We start from the raw sequence: 19,795 nt of genomic DNA, 5'->3' as shown, positions 1-19,795 counted from the left end.
TGGTATCATTTACTCTTCGCTTCTCACTCCGCATTCCTTCGACAGAGAAGCCCCTTCATTGAGACATTCTGTTCAATACCTTCCCAGTGGGATTTTACATTCGTTGTCCTTGAGGACTGGCCATTCCTTGAAGACCAAGAGAAGCAAGATGCGCTTCCCGGTTGCTTTTACAGTCGGTCTGGCGACCGCTTTTGCCTCACTGGCCTCTGCTCACACCTGCTTCACTACCCTTTTCATCAACGATGTCAACCAGGGCGATGGAACATGCGTTCGTATGCCAAAAGATGGTAGTCTCTCGACGCATCCTATCTATGGCTATGATAACCCTGATTTGGCCTGTGGTAAGCCAATCTCCCTAGTCTCTGCTTCCCCCAGTTTCAAACTAACCTCTTAGGCCGCGATGGCAACATCCCTGTGGCTTTCACCTGCCCGGCTCCGGCCGGGGCCAAACTCACCTTCGAGTTTCGGATGTGGGCCGATCTTTCGCAGCCCGGAGCCATCGATGCAGGCCACAAGGGCCCTATTGCCGTTTACCTCAAACGTGTTTCCAACATCACCATCGATTCTGCAGTCGGTCCTGGTTGGTTCAAAATTTACGAGGAGGGCTTTGACACGGCAACCAATATGTGGGCTGTCACAAAGCTTAATGCGAGCCAGGGCCTGCTAAGTATCAACCTTCCCTCGGGCCTTCCAACCAGCTACTACCTCATTCGTACCGAGATGATCGCTCTTCACAATGTCACAAGCAATGCTGTCTCTCCTCAGCCCTATGTCGGCTGCGCTCAACTCTTCATCCAAAGCAGCGTACCACCAGAGACTGCTATTCCCTCCGAAAAGACCGTTTCCATTCCCGGTCACCTCTCCCCTTCTGACCCAGGCCTCAACTTCAACGTCTACCGCGGCGAGGGTAAGGAGAGCAGCTATCGCGTGCCCGGCCCCGCAGTTTACTTCCCCACGGCACCCCCGGGCAACAACAAGGCGCAGAACCCCACGATCCAGCAAACCGACGGCCTGATACCCGATAACTGCTTGGTCAAGAACGCAAACTGGTGCGGCGTCGAAGTGCCCCGCTACACCAACCAGGCTGGGTGCTGGGCGTCGGCCGAGAACTGCTGGAACCAGCTGGAGGTGTGCTACAAGACGGCGCCGCCGTCGGGCAACAAGGGCTGCCGCGTGTGGGAGGAGCAGAAATGCAAGGTGTTGCAGCAGGCGTGCAGTTCGGGACAGTGGCAGGGCCCGCCGAATGAGGGGCAGAAGCTGACCGCGGTGGTTGACAGCCCGATCCCCGGTGGGAAGCTGCCGGACCCGGTGAATGCTGGACAGCAAGGTGAAGTTGTGTCGGGCGGTGGGGGCAGTAGCAGTGGCAGTGGCAATACCGGTGGTGGTCAGGCCACAACGTTCATTGTGTCTACAACCTCGGCTGTGCCAACCTCCGTTGTGACGTCGAGTCCTACTCCGATTCCGAATGATGAGGTAGCTCCTACGCCTACTGTGTCTCCACCGCCGAGAGGCGGGAAGGGGAAGGGCTATCGTCCTCATTGCAAGTCGACACGGAAGCAGCAACAAAGGAGGTGGGTGGTTTATGAGCCGATGGCGTAACACTGCTCTGCTCCGGTTGACACCTGCTTCGTGATGGTAGAAGACGGGTGTCAAGAAGATGAATTTTCGATTCTTCGGAGGCAGGACCTCAGTAGCTTTATGCATTCGATTCTGTTGTGGCGGGAATTCCCATTGATATCATGTTACCTTCGCTTGCCTCTTTTGCAGTTATGTTAACGATAGATTGATGACTTGAATAAGTGCATGAGATTTCTTCGATAAACAAGGGGACAATGTTCAGCAATCTCTCATACATTTACTTTCTGCTGATTTCAACAACACAATCAACATTTCATAGTTACCTCTACCTATGTAGGAGGGCTCAAGGCCAGATATCTAAAAGACAACAAGAAGTAGAGCATAGGCTAGCTGACTGAAGATTGAAAGTCTTTAATCAGACATATCCTCTTTACCAGCATGTCCTATATAGCAAGAGAGCACCTCGTTCGTCTGACAGGACTTGACGATAGGAAGTGTAGATTTTTCAGGAAGAAAGCCATAAAAGGGCGAAAGATGAACTCAAGAAAGCAGCTTCATAACATCCGCCATACGCGTTTCCTTGGTCTTCTTCTGCTTGCTAGCCTTCTCCTGGAAAGCCTTGCTGACCAGCTCTCGCTTCTCAGCTTGGATATCAAGCACGCGTTCTTCAACGCTGTTCTCCATGACCAGCCTCCAGACAGTTGTTGGCCGGGTTTGGCCGAGCCGATGGACGCGGTCGACAGCCTGGTCCTCGATAGCAGGAGCCCACCAACTGTCAGCCAGGATAACTGTGTCTGCAGCAACCAAGTTTAACCCGACACTGCAGACACTGAGACTTGCGAGCATGATTCGGGTCTTGGGGTCATTGTCGAGTGCTCTAACGGCTGCATCGCGCTGGCCTGTGCTCATGCTCCCATCAAGACGGACATAAGTATATCCTGCTTCGTCTAGTTGGCGCTGAATGATAGTCAAGAAAGAGGTCCACTGCGAAAAGATGATGACCTTGGATTGGTCATTTTTCAGCGTCGCTTGAAGGATCTTGAGAAGGGCCTCGATTTTGGAACTCTTTGCCTCTGTGTCGAGGGTCTTTTTCTCCTCCTCAGCAGAGTGTTCGGGAGGGGGATCGATAAGCTTGTCCTCAGAGAGCTCAGCGCGGCACATGGGACACTTGTGTTGAAGCTTAATAACCTTGGTAATGCACTTCCTGCAAAAAGGATGTTTGCAGTGAGTGATCACAGGGTCGATCATCACGTCGTAACAAACAGGGCACTCGTCTTGGCTTTCTATGAAAAGCTGGAGAGCTTCCTGCAGCAGACGCCGATTCTCTGGAGTGAGAGGCACTACATCCTGCTCCTCAAGAAGTTTCATCAAATCATTAATCCGCTCCTTGCACAAGGCCCAGTGGTTACATCTGTGTTGGGTTAGTGACTGTTATCGGTAAATATTCGTGGAGGGCTTCGCGTACATCTGTCGAAGGCGCAAGAGCCGCTCAAGAACACTCTGAAACCGCACCTTCTGGCCCAGAAGAGACCTGTTTTGATACTCTTCCAGAGCACCCTGAGCTTCGGCACTAGACAGCCGATTAGCAAGTCCCATTGTAACGAACCGAAGTTTCTGTACTTACAGCAAAGCACCGTATTTCTTCTTTTCTTCCGGCCAGAAGGCGATGCGGTGAATGTACTCGGTTTTGGGAGGAAGTCTGAGATCAACAAAATTCATATCTTTCCTACGCCTCAAGCAAATGTCCTTTATGAGGGCTTGCAGAAGAGCCTCAGCCCGTGCATCTCCGTACGAAAGCGGTCTGGCAATAACAGCATTGAAAATTTCAGACTGTTCCAGGCCTCCGGTGATTCGGAGGAACTTGAGGAGGGACTGGAAGTCTTTAATATTATTAACGCTGAGCGCGATTAGTACTAAATAGTCTTCCAGACATCGCACAAAGGCGCAAGAAAAACAAACTTACATGGGTGTGCCAGTCAAGGCCCATCTCGACTTCGCGCTGAGGGCGCAAGCAGCCAGAGCTGCGTTTGTCTTTGGATTACGGATGCTGTGTGCTTCATCAAGCACAACACGCCGCCATTGGATTTTCGATAGAGGGCCGTAGATCGTGTCGCTACTTAAGGTGCCGTAACTGGTGATGACGATTTTCTGATCCTTAAGAGATTCTGCCAACGTGTGTCGGTTACCTCCGTGGTAGATAACCACGGAAGGTATATGTTCCTTGGCGACATGGCGTCGGATTTGCTGCTCCCAGTTGCTCATTACACCAACTGGCGCAACAATGAGCGTGCTGCCTTCGCCTCCTGTCATGATCAAACTGATGATTTGAAGCGTTTTACCGAGACCCATATCATCGGCGAGGATGCCGCCCGACAGCAGATCGGGGGGGGTGCCAACGGTGAAATTAGTAGCAAGGTTAACATAGCGGCCTTGTGCATCACGTTTCCAAAGCTGAACTGAGTCTGGAGAGCCCGGCTCTGGAAACGTCGGGTTCTCTTTCTCCCTCAGCCAAGCCAACCCCTGCAGCTGATATGGAAGCAACTGGGCTTTCAGCTCATTCGGCTGCTCAGCAAGGGGCATCTGGGCGAGCTGATCCTCGCTCATGGCCAATTTCTGAATGACGTCCCCGCCCATACGTAGGTTCACGACTTGGCTAGTCTTTGCCAACTCTTCTAGCGACAGGCTTTCAGGCTCGTCAACAGCAAACCCGACAGAGCTACGACCACTCTTCAGGCCCATAGCCCCCCGCCGTTTCTCGTTCTCCTTCCGGGTCTGCTTAAGCTGAATTGCTGATACAAGCCTATCTTTCTTTAGGCGTTCTTCGAGCTCCGCACGGCCCACGGGATCACTAGTACCGTAGATAGAAATACGGACGGGCCAGTCGTAATAGCCTTTTTCACCTGTGAGGGTGGCTTCGATGGAAATCGCTCCGCTGTCCTAATAGAAGTGTCAGAGGGGAACTACGAGGAGTGACAGTTTTCAGGCCTCAAAGGTTACAATATAGGGTGCAAGTTTGGCAGCCACTGTTCTTGGGATGTGACCAATCTGACGACCAAGCACGTTATCAACTCGAATGGCGTTCGAGTCGTACTGAGGACATGGCCATGTCAGCATAAAGGAAACAATTAAATTCCTACCATATTAAGGGGGCTTACCGGATTTGAAGGTTCTCTAGTGCAGATAACCACTTCTCCCGCGGAGGCCATTCCGTTATAGTATCTCACCCCGACGATCTTACCATCTGTGTTTATTTTCGAGTCAGAATTCATTAAGGAAATCAACGAAGGGGTTCAAAAAGGAACCCACATACCAAAGGAACCATACAGTTCTCGCAGCGGGCCATCGTCGACCTGGGTAAGGACAATCGAGTTGGGATCTTCATCCTCATAAATATTCGACTGTGATGCCGAAGATTGGCTCGGAAAGTTTCTAGCAAAACTAGACGTGGCATTGGAATATCCAACCGCATGCTGACTCAGACCGACATCAGTGGGTTGAGTTAAAGGTGAGGACGAAGATGGGAGCCGGGGAGCTTTTGTGGGACGACTGCTCTGAGGCAGGTCAGACGAGGATGCCGTCAAATGTGTCCGTTTGTTGGATGCTCTGGGGGGCATTGTTTGTCTTCTGAGTTATGGCGGTAAAAGTGATGGCAAGATGTGAATGGAAACCCAATTGAACTTGAGAACACGCGATGTTCTCGCTGAAAATGAGCGCTTCGACACAACCAATTCAACCCTGTAGTCTCTTATGAGATTGTCTACAGCATGTCAGATCCTTGTCAAGGTGAAGGAGGTGAAGGTTGCAAACATGGAGTTGATCAATCCCAGAAGAGAGCAGGCAGAAGAAGGATTCTTAGTAAGAAAACCGAACGCGAGCTGGCGCGATTGGGTAAATGAGCGACCCGCCTACTTGGAGCGTGATCACGTGACGCATAACACTGGGAATCCACAGACGGGCAATTGGACAGGGCTCACCTTCATCTTCGTGCGAAGGCATCAATCACGCTGCTTTCCAGCTCTGTCGCTGGCACTTCGATGTCGTATCCTCTATTACCTAATCCGTACACAAAGCTGGCACTCATTTGCTCCGATGAATAACAAAAAATGACAAATTCAATCACATCTTGGAGCATAAACCTTATACACAGTACGGATCCGTACCTAGACAGTCAGATACCAGATAATCGTTCAATCGAACTTAAGCCTCAAGTTTCACCAGATCCGAGATACCGCAAAGTTGATGCATATGGTTTAGTAACCGGGCTGTTACCTGTGCATCAGATGTACTTATAATCATTGAGGGTTTGTCCTCGTCTTTTAGCCACCGAGTACACCCCCAAGAAGCCCACGGCCCTTTTTCTTTGCGCTTTTCCCGAGAGAACCAAGGCCCAGGCTCTCGAGGACGCGCCCAATGCCCAGAGTACCCAAGAGGCCATCGAGAATGCCGCCTAGACCCAGGCCACCAAGGAGTCGGCCAACGAGGTTCAGCACGCCAGCCAGCAGCAGGCCAACAGCAGCGAGGATTTGGAACAGCGGCTCGTTGAGCAGCCCCCAGAGTGGGTTGAGCTCCTTCTTCGCGTACGGCATGTCCTCTAGCTTACGCTTGGCGTTGTCGATGCACTGGGTGACGTCACCCGTTAGGTCTTTCAGCACGTCGGCCAGGTGGTATTCCTCGGGTGTTGCTTCGCGGGATGCTGCTCTGTGTTTGGCCTTAGCTGCGATCCTTCCATCCGGGTCCAGGCCCTTGATGATGCCCCGAGCTTCGCTAAGAATGCGGCCCCCTTCCTCAATCAAGGGACGAACATCACTGACCAGCTGCTCCTCATCGCGTTCGTCCTCGGGCATGCGCTCTGCTCTGTCAATTTTCTACCGAGTCGTCGTCAGTCTCGTGCGTCATCCCAGTGTGTATCCATGTATCCAATTGCCAACAGCTTCACTCACCTCGGTGATCAGCTTGCAAATTGGCCGGATGCTGTCAAGGCATTGTTCGATGCAAACTGCCATTTGCGTAGCCAGCCTTTTGTCTTGCTCTACTTGTTTTCGTTGCTCCTTTTCCTCGGCTGACTCCTCAGGGAGGATGTCCTCGATAAGGCTGCAGTGCCCAACGATGTTGCCCTTCGAATCAACAACGTCTCCATCCTCATCGATCTCTTTCCCGCCGCAGATCCTGACATCACCAGACGTGAGCTTGCCGATAACGTTTCCATCTTCGTCAACCACATTGCCTTCACGGTTGACTCGCCGGCCATACATACGGCTCCTCTTTTTCTCGACCTTTTCAGGCTCCCAGCGCTCTGCGAACCCAATCACATTGCCGTTCTTGTCGAGAACATCACCATCCTCGTCTATTTGACGTCCGAAGAGCAACTTTGGATCCCCCTTCACAAGTCGGCCCACGATATCTCCAGCTGGAGTGATGACTGTGCCATCCTTAACTACCATACTGCCCTGCAACTCGGCAAATGGACCCTCTTTCATACCTTCTCGTTCACCCTCAGGGACAAGATCAGCTTTACCAAGAATGTCACCGCTCTCGCCGAGGACGTTCCCGTTCTTGTCACACATGCGGCCAATCATCTTCCTCACATCACCTTCCACCACGCGCCCAAATATTGTACCACTGCCATCGACGATATTGCCAGCTTTGTTCACCCTCTTCCCGGCCATTATCGACTTATCCACCTCAGTCTCAGGCTCTGGCTCCCAACTCTCAGCGTGCCCAATGACATTCCCGCTCCTGTCTAGTATATCTCCATCTGGATCGACAGCCTTACCCCTAACGATGGCTAAGTCACCCTTCACAACTTTGCCCACAACTTCGTCATTCGAAATCACCATCCCATTCTTGCTAACTTTAGCATCCGGAAAGTTCTCAAATGGCGCTGGCTCTTTGAGCAATATCTCGCGTTCATCCTCGGGAATTGGTTCTGCCTTGCCCAGGATTGTGCCGCTGCTGCTCCAGATGTTTCCATTTTCATCAACTTTCCTTCCAATAAGCTGTTGCAGCACGCCTTCGGTCACCCTTCCAACTGGTTTGCCGTCTTCGTCAATGACGTTTCCGCCTTTGTTTACAGTCCCATTTTTGAGAATCGAGCAGTCAGTAGCCTTCTCCTCTTGCAGCTCTTCTCCAGTTAATGGCTTATCAGCTTTCTGTTTTTCGATACAGGTGGTTGATTTTTCTTGGGCTGTTTCGTGGATATTGGGAGCCAGTTTTTCTCCCTCTGGGATACCTTCTCTCCTGCTGTCTTTCTCTGCAACTGGTTCGAGAACCTGGAGCTCCTCTCTTTCCCTTTCTTGATCATGAATTGGCTCTTCCACCCCGTGATTTTCATGGGCAGGTATCTCTCCTTCTGCTGAGTGGCCCTCGTGTTCGGCGTCATATGCAAAAGACTGGGAGGCGTTTTGGCCCTTGGCCAGTGCTTTATCGGTAGCGCTCACTGGTTCCTCCAGCGCATGCTCTCCGGCATGAAGAGCAGTCTCGTCTGTTTCCTCTGAAATTCCCTCCTTTTCCTGAACGACCTTTTCTTCAGGTTCTATAATAACATTTTCGGATTCACCCTGAACATCCGTCGGCTTTTCAAGAGGTTCAGCAGCTCCTTCTTCGGCGCTAATCTCAGGGGCTTGTTTCTGCTCTTCGAGTTCAGAAGTGGGAACTACTGGGCGATCTGTCTCGCCTGCCAACTCTGCTGTTGCAGAAAAGGTATCCTTGGCCTCTAGCTTAGATGGCGGACTTGCGGGAGTTTTTTTCACAGTCTCCTCCTGGATGGGTAGAATAACAGGACGGTCTGGTTTCCCGGCCAATTCTGGTGCAGATGAAAACATATCCTTAACTTCTTCCACCGATGGACCACGCTGCGGAGTAACCTTCTCTCTTTCGGCCTGACTGGGCAGCTCAACAGGATGATCTGTTTTGCCCGCCAATTGTGGTGTCGATGAGAACATGTCCTTAGCCGCCTTCAAAAAGGCCCCTTGTACCTGAGAGTTTTGAGCAGCTTTGGCGAATCCCCACTTCGCCATCCCAGTGAGTGCCGACTTCTTGTTGCCCGTGTCAGCAGCTGCTTGTTCTTTCACCGCTTCTTTACCCTTCCCCTTCCCCTCTTCCATAGGTTTAGGCTGAATATTTTCCATCTTGACTGTCTCTTGATCCACATCTGGCACCGATCCGCCGGCTTTCACTTTGATCATTTCGGGCTCCCCTTGCGCTTCTCCCAATTTCTGGCGTTCCGCGTGGATATCTCGATGACTGTATTCCCCTTCCCCCTGCTCCATGTCAACACCACTTTCTGGCTCTCCCGGACACAGACCAACATCGTGGGAAGCAGCAAGGGATGAGCGCGGTGTGGCCGCACTATGCTCAGCGCTACCCTCTTTGCTCTCGCCCTTGTATGGCCAAGCGCCAGGTGTGGCTGTTTCCGGGACAATGTCGCTCATGGTGAGATGGTAAACTGAATAAAGACTAGAGTATCAGGGAGCGAGAAGAATGCGTAGATCAATTGTAAAACTAGTAGTACAGTTTGCTGCTTTAAATTTGAATTTCTGCTGAGACGTTACTTTCTAAACGTACCCTCGAGTATTGAGATGCTGAGTGGTATTAAAACTATTGAGCTGGGCTCCCTCAACAACCTGATACACGAGGACCAGCCCATAGCTCAGCCTACCTACGTCACAAATCGTGCCAGCTTTTTCCGAACATATTGCCACTATGAATCATCCGGGGTTTGAGGATTGGTTTTGCCTTTTTCTTGGATAAAATATTCTCAAGCTTATCTTGATTCGATGAAGTGCAAACGTCATAGATGCTCTTGGCATGCCCAGCGGGATGCGGGTAGGGCAACATCCATGCAAGTCTTGAGTCTTTCGACGAGCCGGTCTGGTATCGCAGTGAAGAGGACAATTCAAGTTCCTCATCTAACGTTATCTCTCACAAAAGAACATTACATACGCGAAGGCATATACATTATATCGTAGTTCAGCTCAGTTTACAGAGCGAGGGATCATGAAGAATCAGGAGGTGCTAGCCTTGGCGCAGGGAAGACAGTAGGGATTCGAATGGTCAGTTGAACTCCCTCTCTTGTAGACTTGACGTCCAAAAATATATCCGAAGGACTCTCTTCTGGACTCTCCTTTTTCCAAGCTCTGGCATTCGTCCTCTCACTGCCTTGATTTTGCCCTGCATTGGACGAATCTCCTGTTGGTTGTGCTTTTTGCTGTTCTGGCTGTTGTTCGGGAGGTGTTGTAAGATGTTGTGATTGACATGATGGCTGTTGTTGTCTCCTTTCTGTTTTGTCATTGGGCGGCATGTTCCCCTCGGCATTATCGGCGTCGTGAATAGCATCTTCATGACAGTAAAACTTTCCAACTATAAATCCGCTCGCATCAAGTATGTTCCCTTGATGGTCAACCATCAACGAGCTGGCCGCTTTTCCCATCAGCTCAAACAAGCTGCGTGGCTGCTCAGGAGAAATGGGCGGCCGTGTGCGACCCAGCTCTACATCTGCCACATAACCCAACAACTTTCCATCATCGCCTAGTATATCGCCCTGGCTGTTGGACACTACCCTTCCTACGATGGACGGTAGATCCCCACCAGCTCGAGCTAGAACTTGGCCTGTCTTTTCGTCTACAATGTCGCCGTCTTCGTCTATCGGTTTTCCGATGAGAAGAGTGCCGATGAAGGACGATAGACGTGGTCGACCGAGGGCTGGTATTTGGATGTCTTGAAACATGGGCGTGAAGGTACCGATCTTTGGGATTGGTGAAACATAAGCTGGGCTTCGTTTGGTTGGCTGGGTCGGGTCGCCTTCGATGTTATCGCCGGCTCTGGGATTGAGAATATTTTGTGAACTGCTTCTCTGAGACTGACTCTCGGTGCCCATGTTGTCTTAATATTTCACTCGAGGATCCTCTTGATGTAGTACTAGTATGTTAAGGGACCATCCAACCTTAGTCCTTGGTCGAACCATATCCTCTTAACCCCCTGCTACACTCTAGGGTTCTACAGCCGGCCTCAGATAAGATAATGGATGTGTTGTCGAGAACCAGGCTAGGCACGTTCGACCTCAGGTTTTCGGTAATTGAATCAACCCCTGCCCGAGTGTTTAGCATTCTCTAGGGCGACATATAGCTGCAAGGCAGGTGGTATTCGACATGGGGTGAAGACCTGCAGGATGCTATGATGTCACGATTAGTACACATTGTGGGGTAGCAAGACTGTGGCTCCCGTCTTGGCCGTCGATCCTGATCCACTGGTCCATACAGGACGGAGTACGTACCGCAGCCAGTCGTTGATGGAACACAGATCTGCTGCCGTCTTTTAACATGGTATTTCCGGATCACTCTATTCCTTACCGTACCCGGAACTCTGAAGAAGATGATCTCTATATATTTAGACTAGAATCGGATCACAAGGAGGCTGTGCATGTAAGGTCGTAAATAATTCATCAATTGGCTCAGATGTGTGTCCTCTGCGCTACGATACTCCCAAATTTCTATCTATCTAGACGCAGTTAACTCCCAACCGCGCCGTTGAATCGAGATTTTCGTAACTCAATTGAACACAAAACTCTCCTGTCATCAACACCACTCCAACTTGGACATCCTGGAGCGCAAATAGGCACGCGCGAGTCATTTCAAGTACTTTAGTTCCTAATCAATTAGCCATCTTGTTCCTATCAAATACACAACCTCTCTCTTGGGGACCTCAGGATATAATAGGTTGATGCATCCTAAAAAAAAATGGAGAATGTTCGCTCAAGACTCTCTAATTGGAATGTTTATTTAGTCTTGTAGAAAAGAGGCAGGTAAGGGAAAGAAGGATGCACTGAGATATACTGCTATGTTGGGTGCTAGCAGCCATGTAGGGACTACCAAAAATGGCAGCTTCCGGGGTGCTGAAAACAGTGCGTATCAGATAAAAGATTGTCCGGCTGCTTACAAAAGTGCAAGTTCCAAGTCTCCATGGATCTTGGCCTTGAGTGTGATTTCCACATCAAGATTGAGATCAAGCCGTAGCCTAAGGGTGTCTCTTTTGCCACTGCCTTTGCTACTGCGGTCCTGAAGAGCGGTATTGGCGACACCATCGAGAACTCCCACTGTTGTGTTGACAAGACCATCAGCCGTGTTCTGTACGTTCCGTATATCTAAGGTTTCCAGTGCCCCCTGCTGCACCCTTGGTTGACGTTGCTTCCTTCTCATGGGCGAAGGGACTTCTTCGGATTCATCGACTTCCGACTCGTAGGTGCGAGCTTGAGGTTTTCGTCTTGGTTTCTTTTCTTCAGATGGTATTTGAGACATAATACTCTTGCTTTTGCTTGAAGCTTTGCAATAATTGAGCCACAGAAGAGACGACGGCATACAACGGCCTATAGGTTGGCAGGTGTATTGATGTCTCTTCACAGATATGTACAGTTTCTCGAGATCTTGTCTTTTTTTTTTTAGAGAGCCGGTTAACAACACTTACCCAGTTCTAGAAGGAATAATTTCAAGAAAACTGGCCAGACCTGCCGAATGTGGATTCATGAGGTCATGCAATGGTCGAGGGACAGATACGTCAAATTATTGGTCAAAATGATGGCTACGGAGAACCTAGTTTTATCTAAATCCTCCAGTGACGTTGCCTCTCCGTGACATCAGCCTGGAGCCTTTTGGTGGCTAGCTCTCCTCTTTGACATACCGGCTCTCCATCCCTAGCTGCATCCTCCTGCGCAGCCTAATGGGTACCCATTTCTTGGGACGAGAGCTTAGTGACATGGATACGTCTGTTTCTCCCTCTGACTGCTCGTTTCCAGTTGAACTTCCACACAATCCACTTGTGAACCTATCATACCCATCGCATCCAATTGCCCAGTTCTTGTTTTCAAGCTGAATAGCCACAAAACAACTCTCGTGTCCCTTAAGGGTTAACCACTGCTCATCTTCAGACCAGTCCCAAGGACCCACTATGTGACCCCCAAGTGTGTCCTTACGCCCTCCATGACGAAACAAACCTGTGTCCTTGTCGACAAAAATCCAGTTGAGCATAGGTGGGTCGTCTGCGATTGTGCTAACGAGCCCAAGCGGTTGCTCTTCTGATGGGTAAGTGAAGTAGTACCCCGTAAATTTATGTCCAGGTACTGGGTACTTGGGATGATCTATCCAGAGCTGCGACTTGTTAGCACTCGGATCAAGCTGTAGCTTCAGACACAATGAGACACACTAATCCATCTTTTAAAACAACCCCGCATTCGACTGATCCCTCCCCTCCAAGTGAAAGAGTAACTGACAGATGAAACTTGGCCTTTGCTTTGGCTGCAGCGTTTTCCTTCTTCTGCGCGCTCAATGCTTCACAAACTCCGATGGTGGTTGGAATGCCGGCAATAAGCAAGAGACAGAGAACCATTTTGGATGTAACTCCACCTCAATGCCAATCTGCCCAACTGCCTGCGGAACCTTATGTGAGCCCAGTCTAATATATGTTGTAGCTTCGATCTGATTTGGGTCTCTAGGGAGATATGAGATTAGTCCAAAATGTGTGGCAGATCAGAGTTGTTTGAGTTGCTGTCCCCAGCAGCTACGTCATTGATATTAAACGCTGCATATATTCCTGATCACCGGATGCCGATACGGGCAACGATAGCCTATGTCGTCACCAAGTTCAAACTAAGCGTTCGCATTGGTTGCCAGTTCATCAGCTGACATACCACCATTAATGGTACATCCTCAGAGTTTGTGGGTTTGGGATGAATTGACATATGAGAACTCTTCAAACAACCCACCTTTGCCTACATGCTACCAAGGTCTTATAGTACAGTGCAATCGTACTCTCGAAACACTCTGTAGGAGTTTATTGGGGATCATGCCTTCGGTGAGTAACCACAGCACTATGCGTTTCGATCATAATTAAGGGCATCTCTCTTAATATAAAAAATATAAAAACAGAAAAAGATCAAAAACAGGCACCCTCCACCGTCTGTATCTCGACCTCAACCTCCACAACAGCAGGAACAACGGAAGAAAGAGAAGGATCAAAAGCACAAAGCTAAGGCACCAGAACCTGCTACAAACGACCAGGAAAAGAAGGCCCTGAAAGCGGCACCACCACCACTGGTTCCTGTCGAACCTGGAGATGAAAGTGAGGACTATTCTGAGGATGTGTCCAAAGACGAGGAGCAAAGAGTGTTAGACGAGAACTATCAGGATGGCACGCCGGGTAGCAGCAGAAGGGCAGAAGCAGATGAAGATGAAAGGTCCGAGGAAGAAGCCGACGAAGACCAGGCAGTGCAAACTGCGCGCGAGGAGGAATCCGAGGAGGAGGAAGAAGAGAGCCCAGCTCTGTCGCAGCCTTCAACACCCAGGGACGACGAAAAGCCTCGGCCCAAATGGATGGATCAGCGGCTGCAGTCGGCCAAGAAAGCGGATCAACAAATGGAGCCGGCCTGTCAGACCCGCCAACAAGTTCACCACGAACAGCGTCAACGTAATATAAGTGGTCAACGCGACTATAACAGCCAGCTGACTTATCGTAAAGAGCAAGAAATGATGATGCAACCGCAGCAACAGCCACAGGTTCAAACATACTGAGAGCGAGACAGGAGCAAAAACCCACTTCGGCTAAGACTGGATTTGAACCTCGAGGTAGAAACCGAGCTCAAGGCGCATATCCATGGTGATTTGACGCTGGCTTTGCTGTATGCAGTCCTGTTTTCCTTTGCTCATATCGTTGACGCCCCCACTATTTTATAAGGGCCTGCATCTGGAAACAACGGCTTTGCTTGTGTATAAGTCTTGCTACTTTCCTCCTGTGGACATTATTCTTGATTTCTCCTGCGCTAATATCTCAAATTGCTGTCCATGACGAGGCTTGAGGGACTCATTGAGCTAACGATAGTATTTCAGGGACGGTTAATGAACAATAACACGATACACACTTAGCATGGTTGGCGTCAACGGGCTTAAGCATGTGTTAGATGATCGAGCAGTACTTTGGAAAGACCACGTGACAGAGTTTTGAACGAGAAAGCTCCAGAGGGTCAATTGATATGTATCAAGCACCTAAGTAGTGTATGTCGTCGTTGGTCAAAGGGCCCCTGGGTCTTCCGTGACAATAAAAGGCTCAATGGAGGCTTTGCTTGTACACACATTCCAGCCAGGATTAATTTGCACTCACTACAACTACCCGATGCTCAAGTTCTGAGATGGGCTTCTGTCAGTTTGAGAAACCCAGAGGCTTCTTATTGCAAGTCTACGAAACTATCGTGGATGGATCGGAACTGGATTGTTTTTTTATCTGGCCCCATCTGTGGGGTGCTGGTATGCGACGGCTCCGCTATACCGTGATGGGATCCGCATTCAAGATGGGCGATCGAGACTCGGGAACCCTGCCATCGGGATCGCGGTCCAAGTCTCCAACTCAGCGGCACCGAGAATCGGACAATCGCATGTCACCTGAGATGCGGCTTAGCTTACACACCGAGTGGCGATTGTAGAAAGATTAAAGCGGAGTGGGCCTCGGCGTTTGCTTTTGCGTGAGGCAGTATTAAAAACAAGCAACAATGATCCAAAATGATCCAGATGGCTTCCCGAGAGGAACTCATCGGGTGGTGAGGGGCCGGACGTCGTCTGCTGCCCCGGGCACATGGAGATGAGGCGGGGCCGAGGGCCTGCCAGATGCCAAGACCCGGGCAGAAGTACGACTCCACGTTGCCTTGTTCGGCAGGGACCTAAGGAGTAAGCGGGGTTCCGCATCCGGATTCGGAGACCTCGAGAGAGACAGGAGGACGATGTTGCAGTAGCATCTTCGCATGTGCCCGACATCCGGGTCGTGTAGTATCCGTATTGTCTAAAAATCCAGAGACGACAGGCTACCACACCTCGCTTGCCGGCTGTTGGTCGACTGAAAGCCACGCTTCTGTTTGTTTAGCCATGTTGTTGATGTTGCTTGCTGCTGTTGACTGCGCTTTGGTGACTGCTTGCTGTGGCTGCCCTGTAGCATCTCTCAAAAAAATGGGTGTGTGCCGCGCAAGTCTCGTTCCAATGGCCATGGCAAAAACCGTTCCTGGAGTAAATGGACTGGCTGTCATTGGTGGGTGGGCAGAGTAGCAGTGAGGGTGCCTGGGTCTGCAGCGGCCGAACATCCTCGGCCGCCAAGGTTCTTGTGTCACATCACATCCAGCATGAAGTCAACAGACAGCTTGCTGTTTGGAGACATCACTTCACCTGCGGACCTGAGCACAGCAGAGATGGGCCCAGGCCAGCAACGCTGTGTCGCTGTTTTGTGACTTGAAACACGTCCTATGGCAGAAACAAAATGGAAAACAAGGGTTACGAACGCCCCCCCCCCGGCGGCCCATGGGCGCAAGTTCTGAATCATCGATGAGCAAAGTTTCAAAAATTTGGAGACTGCGACTGGAACACAAGACGTTTGCCGGTGGCCAGGAACGCGCAGAGCGCTGCATGCAGCAGCCGCTGGCCCCAATCGGGTGTAAGAGCGATTTCCGACATCGCCACGAAGGGCCAGCATGCGATCCGTGCACGCCTGTTGTGTCGCCCAATTACCCCACAATCAACGGCCAAAATTTTTGAGACCAGCGACTCATACCCGCCTTGCCTGTGGATTTGGGTCCCACTGAGGTCAGGGTTCATTTGTTCCAGTAGCTCTAGACTCTCCGACCTGTGGCGGCATCCGTTGTGACTCTTTCATCCTGTCACCAGTCTCTTCTTCATATGAAGAAGCACTCCTCCCACGCGCAATTCCACAGTTAGCAATCTCCAATCCGCTGTGTTTCCCCCGTTCTTTCCCCTTCCCTTCTAGTCTTGCTTTCCCGGTTCGTCTTCGCTTCCCCTCCATTCGCCATGCTCCGTAACTCCTCGCGCGCCCTGAAGGGGCTCGCCGAAGCTCGGCCCGGCCAGCAACGAGCACTCACGACCATCAAGAGGGCCGCGCCCATGGCCCTGGGGTACAATGCCCCCTCCAACCTGAGATATCAGTCCTCGTCGGCGGCCCAAAATTCAACGAGCACGTATGTCTGGTCCACTGCCTAACCCCAGGGCCCTCGTCTGTAGTGACTTACTGCCCCGGACCGGATCGCAATCTGCTAACACAGATTTGAGCAGCGAGGTGCGCACGAAATCCAGCCAGTCCTTCAATTCCACTCCCTCGAGGGATCGGAGCCATGTCCAGCCCCTCGTTAACCCCCAGAAGGGGAATATGGACGAATCGTATGTTCCCCTCGCTGCCCCGCAGCGGCCTGACCAGGGAAGGTAACTGACCATCGTGATATCCCAGGTTCATTGGGAAGACGGGAGGCGAGATCTTCCATGAAATGATGCTCAGGCACGGTGTAAAACACATCTGTATGTCTGTCTGGCCTTCTGTGCGGATGCGAAAGACGTTGACTCACTAACCATGCGCCTGCCCTTGAACAGTTGGCTACCCTGGCGGTGCTATTCTCCCCGTGTTTGATGCGATCTACAACTCACCACACTTCGAGTTCATCCTGCCCAGGCACGAGCAGGGCGCCGGCCATATGGCAGAGGGCTATGCGCGCGCCTCTGGCAAGCCTGGGGTCGTGCTGGTGACTTCTGGTCCTGGCGCGACCAACGTCGTCACCCCTATGGCCGATGCCCTCGCCGATGGCACGCCTATGGTTGTCTTCACTGGTCAGGTCGTTACCAGCGCCATTGGCAGCGATGCCTTCCAAGAAGCCGATGTCGTCGGCATCTCGCGTGCCTGCACCAAGTGGAATGTTATGGTGAAGAGCGTGGCCGAGCTTCCCCGGAGGATCAACGAGGCTTTCGAGATCGCCACTAGCGGCAGGCCCGGCCCCGTCCTTGTCGATCTTCCCAAGGATATCACTGCGGGTGTCCTGCGGCGCGCCATCCCCACCGAGCCGACCATTCCGACCATCCCTAGCGCCGCCTCTCGCGCTGCTCTCGAGCTCACCCGGAAGCAGCTCGAGGCCTCGATTCGCCGCGTCGCCCATCTCATTAACATCGCCAAAAAGCCCGTTATTTATGCTGGTCACGGTGTCATCTGCTCCGAAGGCGGCACAGAGCTGCTAAGAACTCTTGCCGACAAGGCTTCCCTGCCCGTCACTACCACTCTTCACGGTTTGGGCGCTTTCGACGAGCTTGATCCCAAGTCGCTTCACATGCTTGGCATGCACGGCGCTGCCTATGCCAACATGGCTATGCAGGAGGCTGACCTTATCATTGCCCTCGGCGGTCGCTTCGATGATCGTGTGACCGGCAGTGTTGCCAAGTTCGCCCCGGCTGCCAAGGCTGCTGCCGCAGAGGGCCGTGGTGGCATTGTCCACTTTGAGATCCTGCCCAAAAACATCAACAAGGTTGTTCAGGCAACCGAGGCTATTGAGGGTGATGTGGCGACAAACCTCAAGCTGCTCCTCCCCCATGTTGAGCCGAAGACGATGGAGGATCGCAAGGAGTGGTTCGACAAGATCAATGAGTGGAAGAAGAAGTGGCCCCTGTCCGACTTCGAGCGCTCGGAGCGCGCTGGCCTGATCAAGCCCCAAGCTCTGATCGAGGAGCTGAGCGACCTCGTTGCTGATCGCAAGGAGAACACTTACATCTCTACTGGTGTCGGCCAGCATCAGATGTGGGTTGCTCAGCATTACCGCTGGCGATACCCGCGCACTATGATCACCTCGGGTGGCCTTGGTACCATGGGCTACGGCTTGCCGGCCGCCATTGGTGCTAAGGTAGCCAAGCCTGATGCTCTGGTCATCGATATTGATGGCGATGCTTCTTTCGCCATGACTCTGACTGAGCTGGCCACTGCTGCTCAGTTTAACATTGGCGTCAAGGTTATTGTCCTGAACAACGAGGAGCAGGGCATGGTTACCCAGTGGCAGAACCTCTTCTACGAAGACCGCTACTCGCACACTCATATGAAAAATCCCGACTTCATGAAGCTGGCTGATGCCATGGGCATCCAGCACAGGCGTCTCGTCAGGCCTGAAGAGACTCGTGAGGCTCTGAAGTGGCTGATTGAGACGGATGGCCCGGCTCTACTTGAGGTTGTTACCGACAAGAAGGTGCCTGTCCTTCCCATGGTTCCTGCTGGGTCTGCCCTGCACGAGTTCATTACTTGGGACAGTGGTATGTATTCTCTACTAGTTTCCTTTCTGTTGATAACAGTTGCTAACAATCACAACAGAGAAAGACAAAAAGAGGAGAGAGCTGATGCGGCAACGCACTGGTGGTCTCCATGGTTAAATGAGTCATCACCCCTCATTCAAAATTTTGACAAAACTTACGCGGGAACCATTGCCTACATTCTTTTTATTTCTCAATGCTGGTGTGCTCTCTATTTGTCATATCTGGGGAATCGGGGAAATAAATAAAAACGGGGATTGCTGCTATCAGAGAAGCAACAGCTGGGGAAATTCAAAAGGCATCGCTGGGTCAGCAAAAAGTCGGTTGCAGATCACTTCTTGTAGGGTCTAGTCTCTTAACATTTTGGAGGGAAGCCTTGATCCAAGGTCGTCTCGGATATCATATCCCAACTCGGATAAGGCGAACCGGGCTGTACATAGTGGAGGAAAGGATACCATGCGGGGTTTGGGTTTGCTTGAATGTTGACAGGGAATTTTTTATCAGATTTCTACTGCGGTTTGAGACTAATGCGCTGCTTTATGCGACTATTTCAAGTCTCTTTGTGAATCTCAATCTTAGGGCCAAGGTGACTTGTGAGGGTCATGATACCTCATTATCTTCATGCCTTCTTAAAAAGCCATGGCAGGCTTATTTGCCAGGCTACTGGTATGTTACTCAGAAAGGCAAACAGGATTATTGCTCAGCAGAGTGCATGAACAGCACATTCAATGACTGGAATAAATGAGCAAATCAAGGTCTTTTCTGTACCTATACGCTATCGCACAAGAAAAGTATGGTTTTCGCCTCCGACTTTGTGTTTGGGATTATCGTCCTTAACTATGCACAGAATACCACCACCACGATACTCGTATACCAAAGTCATATCCTTCATTTCATGTTTTTACTTTCAGACATTAGTACTGCCAATAGAAATCATAAGGTGTAGGAAACTGAGGGAGGATATATGCAGTGATGGAGAGGAAGTCACTAACACACAAAGGAAAATGCCTAACAAATGCTTGCAAGCAGTACTCTAACATGCGTACACAGCGGTTTGCAACGAGTTAAAGAGCAACGAGTTAAAAAGCAATAAACGACATGGCAATTGCTCAGTGCCAGAGCGTGCC

The 19,795-nt window shown here is 51.0% G+C and overlaps 6 protein-coding genes across 6 annotated transcripts; 3 read left to right on the top strand and 3 right to left on the bottom strand.

Moving 5' to 3' along the window:
• Positions 1–148: 148 nt before the first annotated feature.
• On the top strand, positions 149–1,599 carry CTHT_0031380 (uncharacterized protein; the record flags this gene model as incomplete). Its single annotated transcript, XM_006693518.1, has 2 exons — positions 149–341; positions 395–1,599. The coding sequence occupies 2 exons, from the start codon at positions 149–151 to the stop codon at positions 1,597–1,599; spliced, it is 1,398 nt and encodes a 465-aa protein (XP_006693581.1).
• Positions 1,600–2,118: 519 nt separating this feature from the next.
• CTHT_0031370 (helicase-like protein) lies at positions 2,119–5,192 on the bottom strand (the record flags this gene model as incomplete). Its single annotated transcript, XM_006693517.1, has 7 exons — positions 2,119–2,989; positions 3,044–3,148; positions 3,203–3,475; positions 3,542–4,515; positions 4,576–4,668; positions 4,734–4,819; positions 4,889–5,192. The coding sequence occupies 7 exons, from the start codon at positions 5,190–5,192 to the stop codon at positions 2,119–2,121; spliced, it is 2,706 nt and encodes a 901-aa protein (XP_006693580.1).
• A 702-nt stretch (positions 5,193–5,894) lies between these two features.
• Positions 5,895–9,008, bottom strand: CTHT_0031360 (uncharacterized protein; the record flags this gene model as incomplete). Its single annotated transcript, XM_006693516.1, has 2 exons — positions 5,895–6,443; positions 6,519–9,008. 2 exons carry the CDS (start codon positions 9,006–9,008, stop codon positions 5,895–5,897), a joined length of 3,039 nt encoding a protein of 1,012 aa, XP_006693579.1.
• Positions 9,009–9,571: 563 nt separating this feature from the next.
• Positions 9,572–10,453, bottom strand: CTHT_0031350 (uncharacterized protein; the record flags this gene model as incomplete). Its single annotated transcript, XM_006693515.1, has 1 exon — positions 9,572–10,453. The coding sequence occupies one exon, from the start codon at positions 10,451–10,453 to the stop codon at positions 9,572–9,574; it is 882 nt and encodes a 293-aa protein (XP_006693578.1).
• A 2,957-nt stretch (positions 10,454–13,410) lies between these two features.
• On the top strand, positions 13,411–14,135 carry CTHT_0031340 (uncharacterized protein; the record flags this gene model as incomplete). Its single annotated transcript, XM_006693514.1, has 2 exons — positions 13,411–13,419; positions 13,554–14,135. The coding sequence occupies 2 exons, from the start codon at positions 13,411–13,413 to the stop codon at positions 14,133–14,135; spliced, it is 591 nt and encodes a 196-aa protein (XP_006693577.1).
• A 2,271-nt stretch (positions 14,136–16,406) lies between these two features.
• Positions 16,407–18,788, top strand: CTHT_0031330 (acetolactate synthase-like protein; the record flags this gene model as incomplete). Its single annotated transcript, XM_006693513.1, has 5 exons — positions 16,407–16,573; positions 16,668–16,772; positions 16,840–16,907; positions 16,980–18,671; positions 18,730–18,788. 5 exons carry the CDS (start codon positions 16,407–16,409, stop codon positions 18,786–18,788), a joined length of 2,091 nt encoding a protein of 696 aa, XP_006693576.1.
• Between the last annotated feature and the right edge of the window lie 1,007 nt (positions 18,789–19,795).

This window comes from Thermochaetoides thermophila (genome assembly GCF_000221225.1).
Source record: "Thermochaetoides thermophila DSM 1495 unplaced genomic scaffold scf7180000011816, whole genome shotgun sequence".
NCBI classification, from domain to species: Eukaryota; Fungi; Ascomycota; class Sordariomycetes; order Sordariales; family Chaetomiaceae; genus Thermochaetoides; species Thermochaetoides thermophila.
The sequence above is the reverse complement of the archived record's forward strand: the minus strand, read 5'-3'. Positions and strand labels throughout refer to the sequence as shown.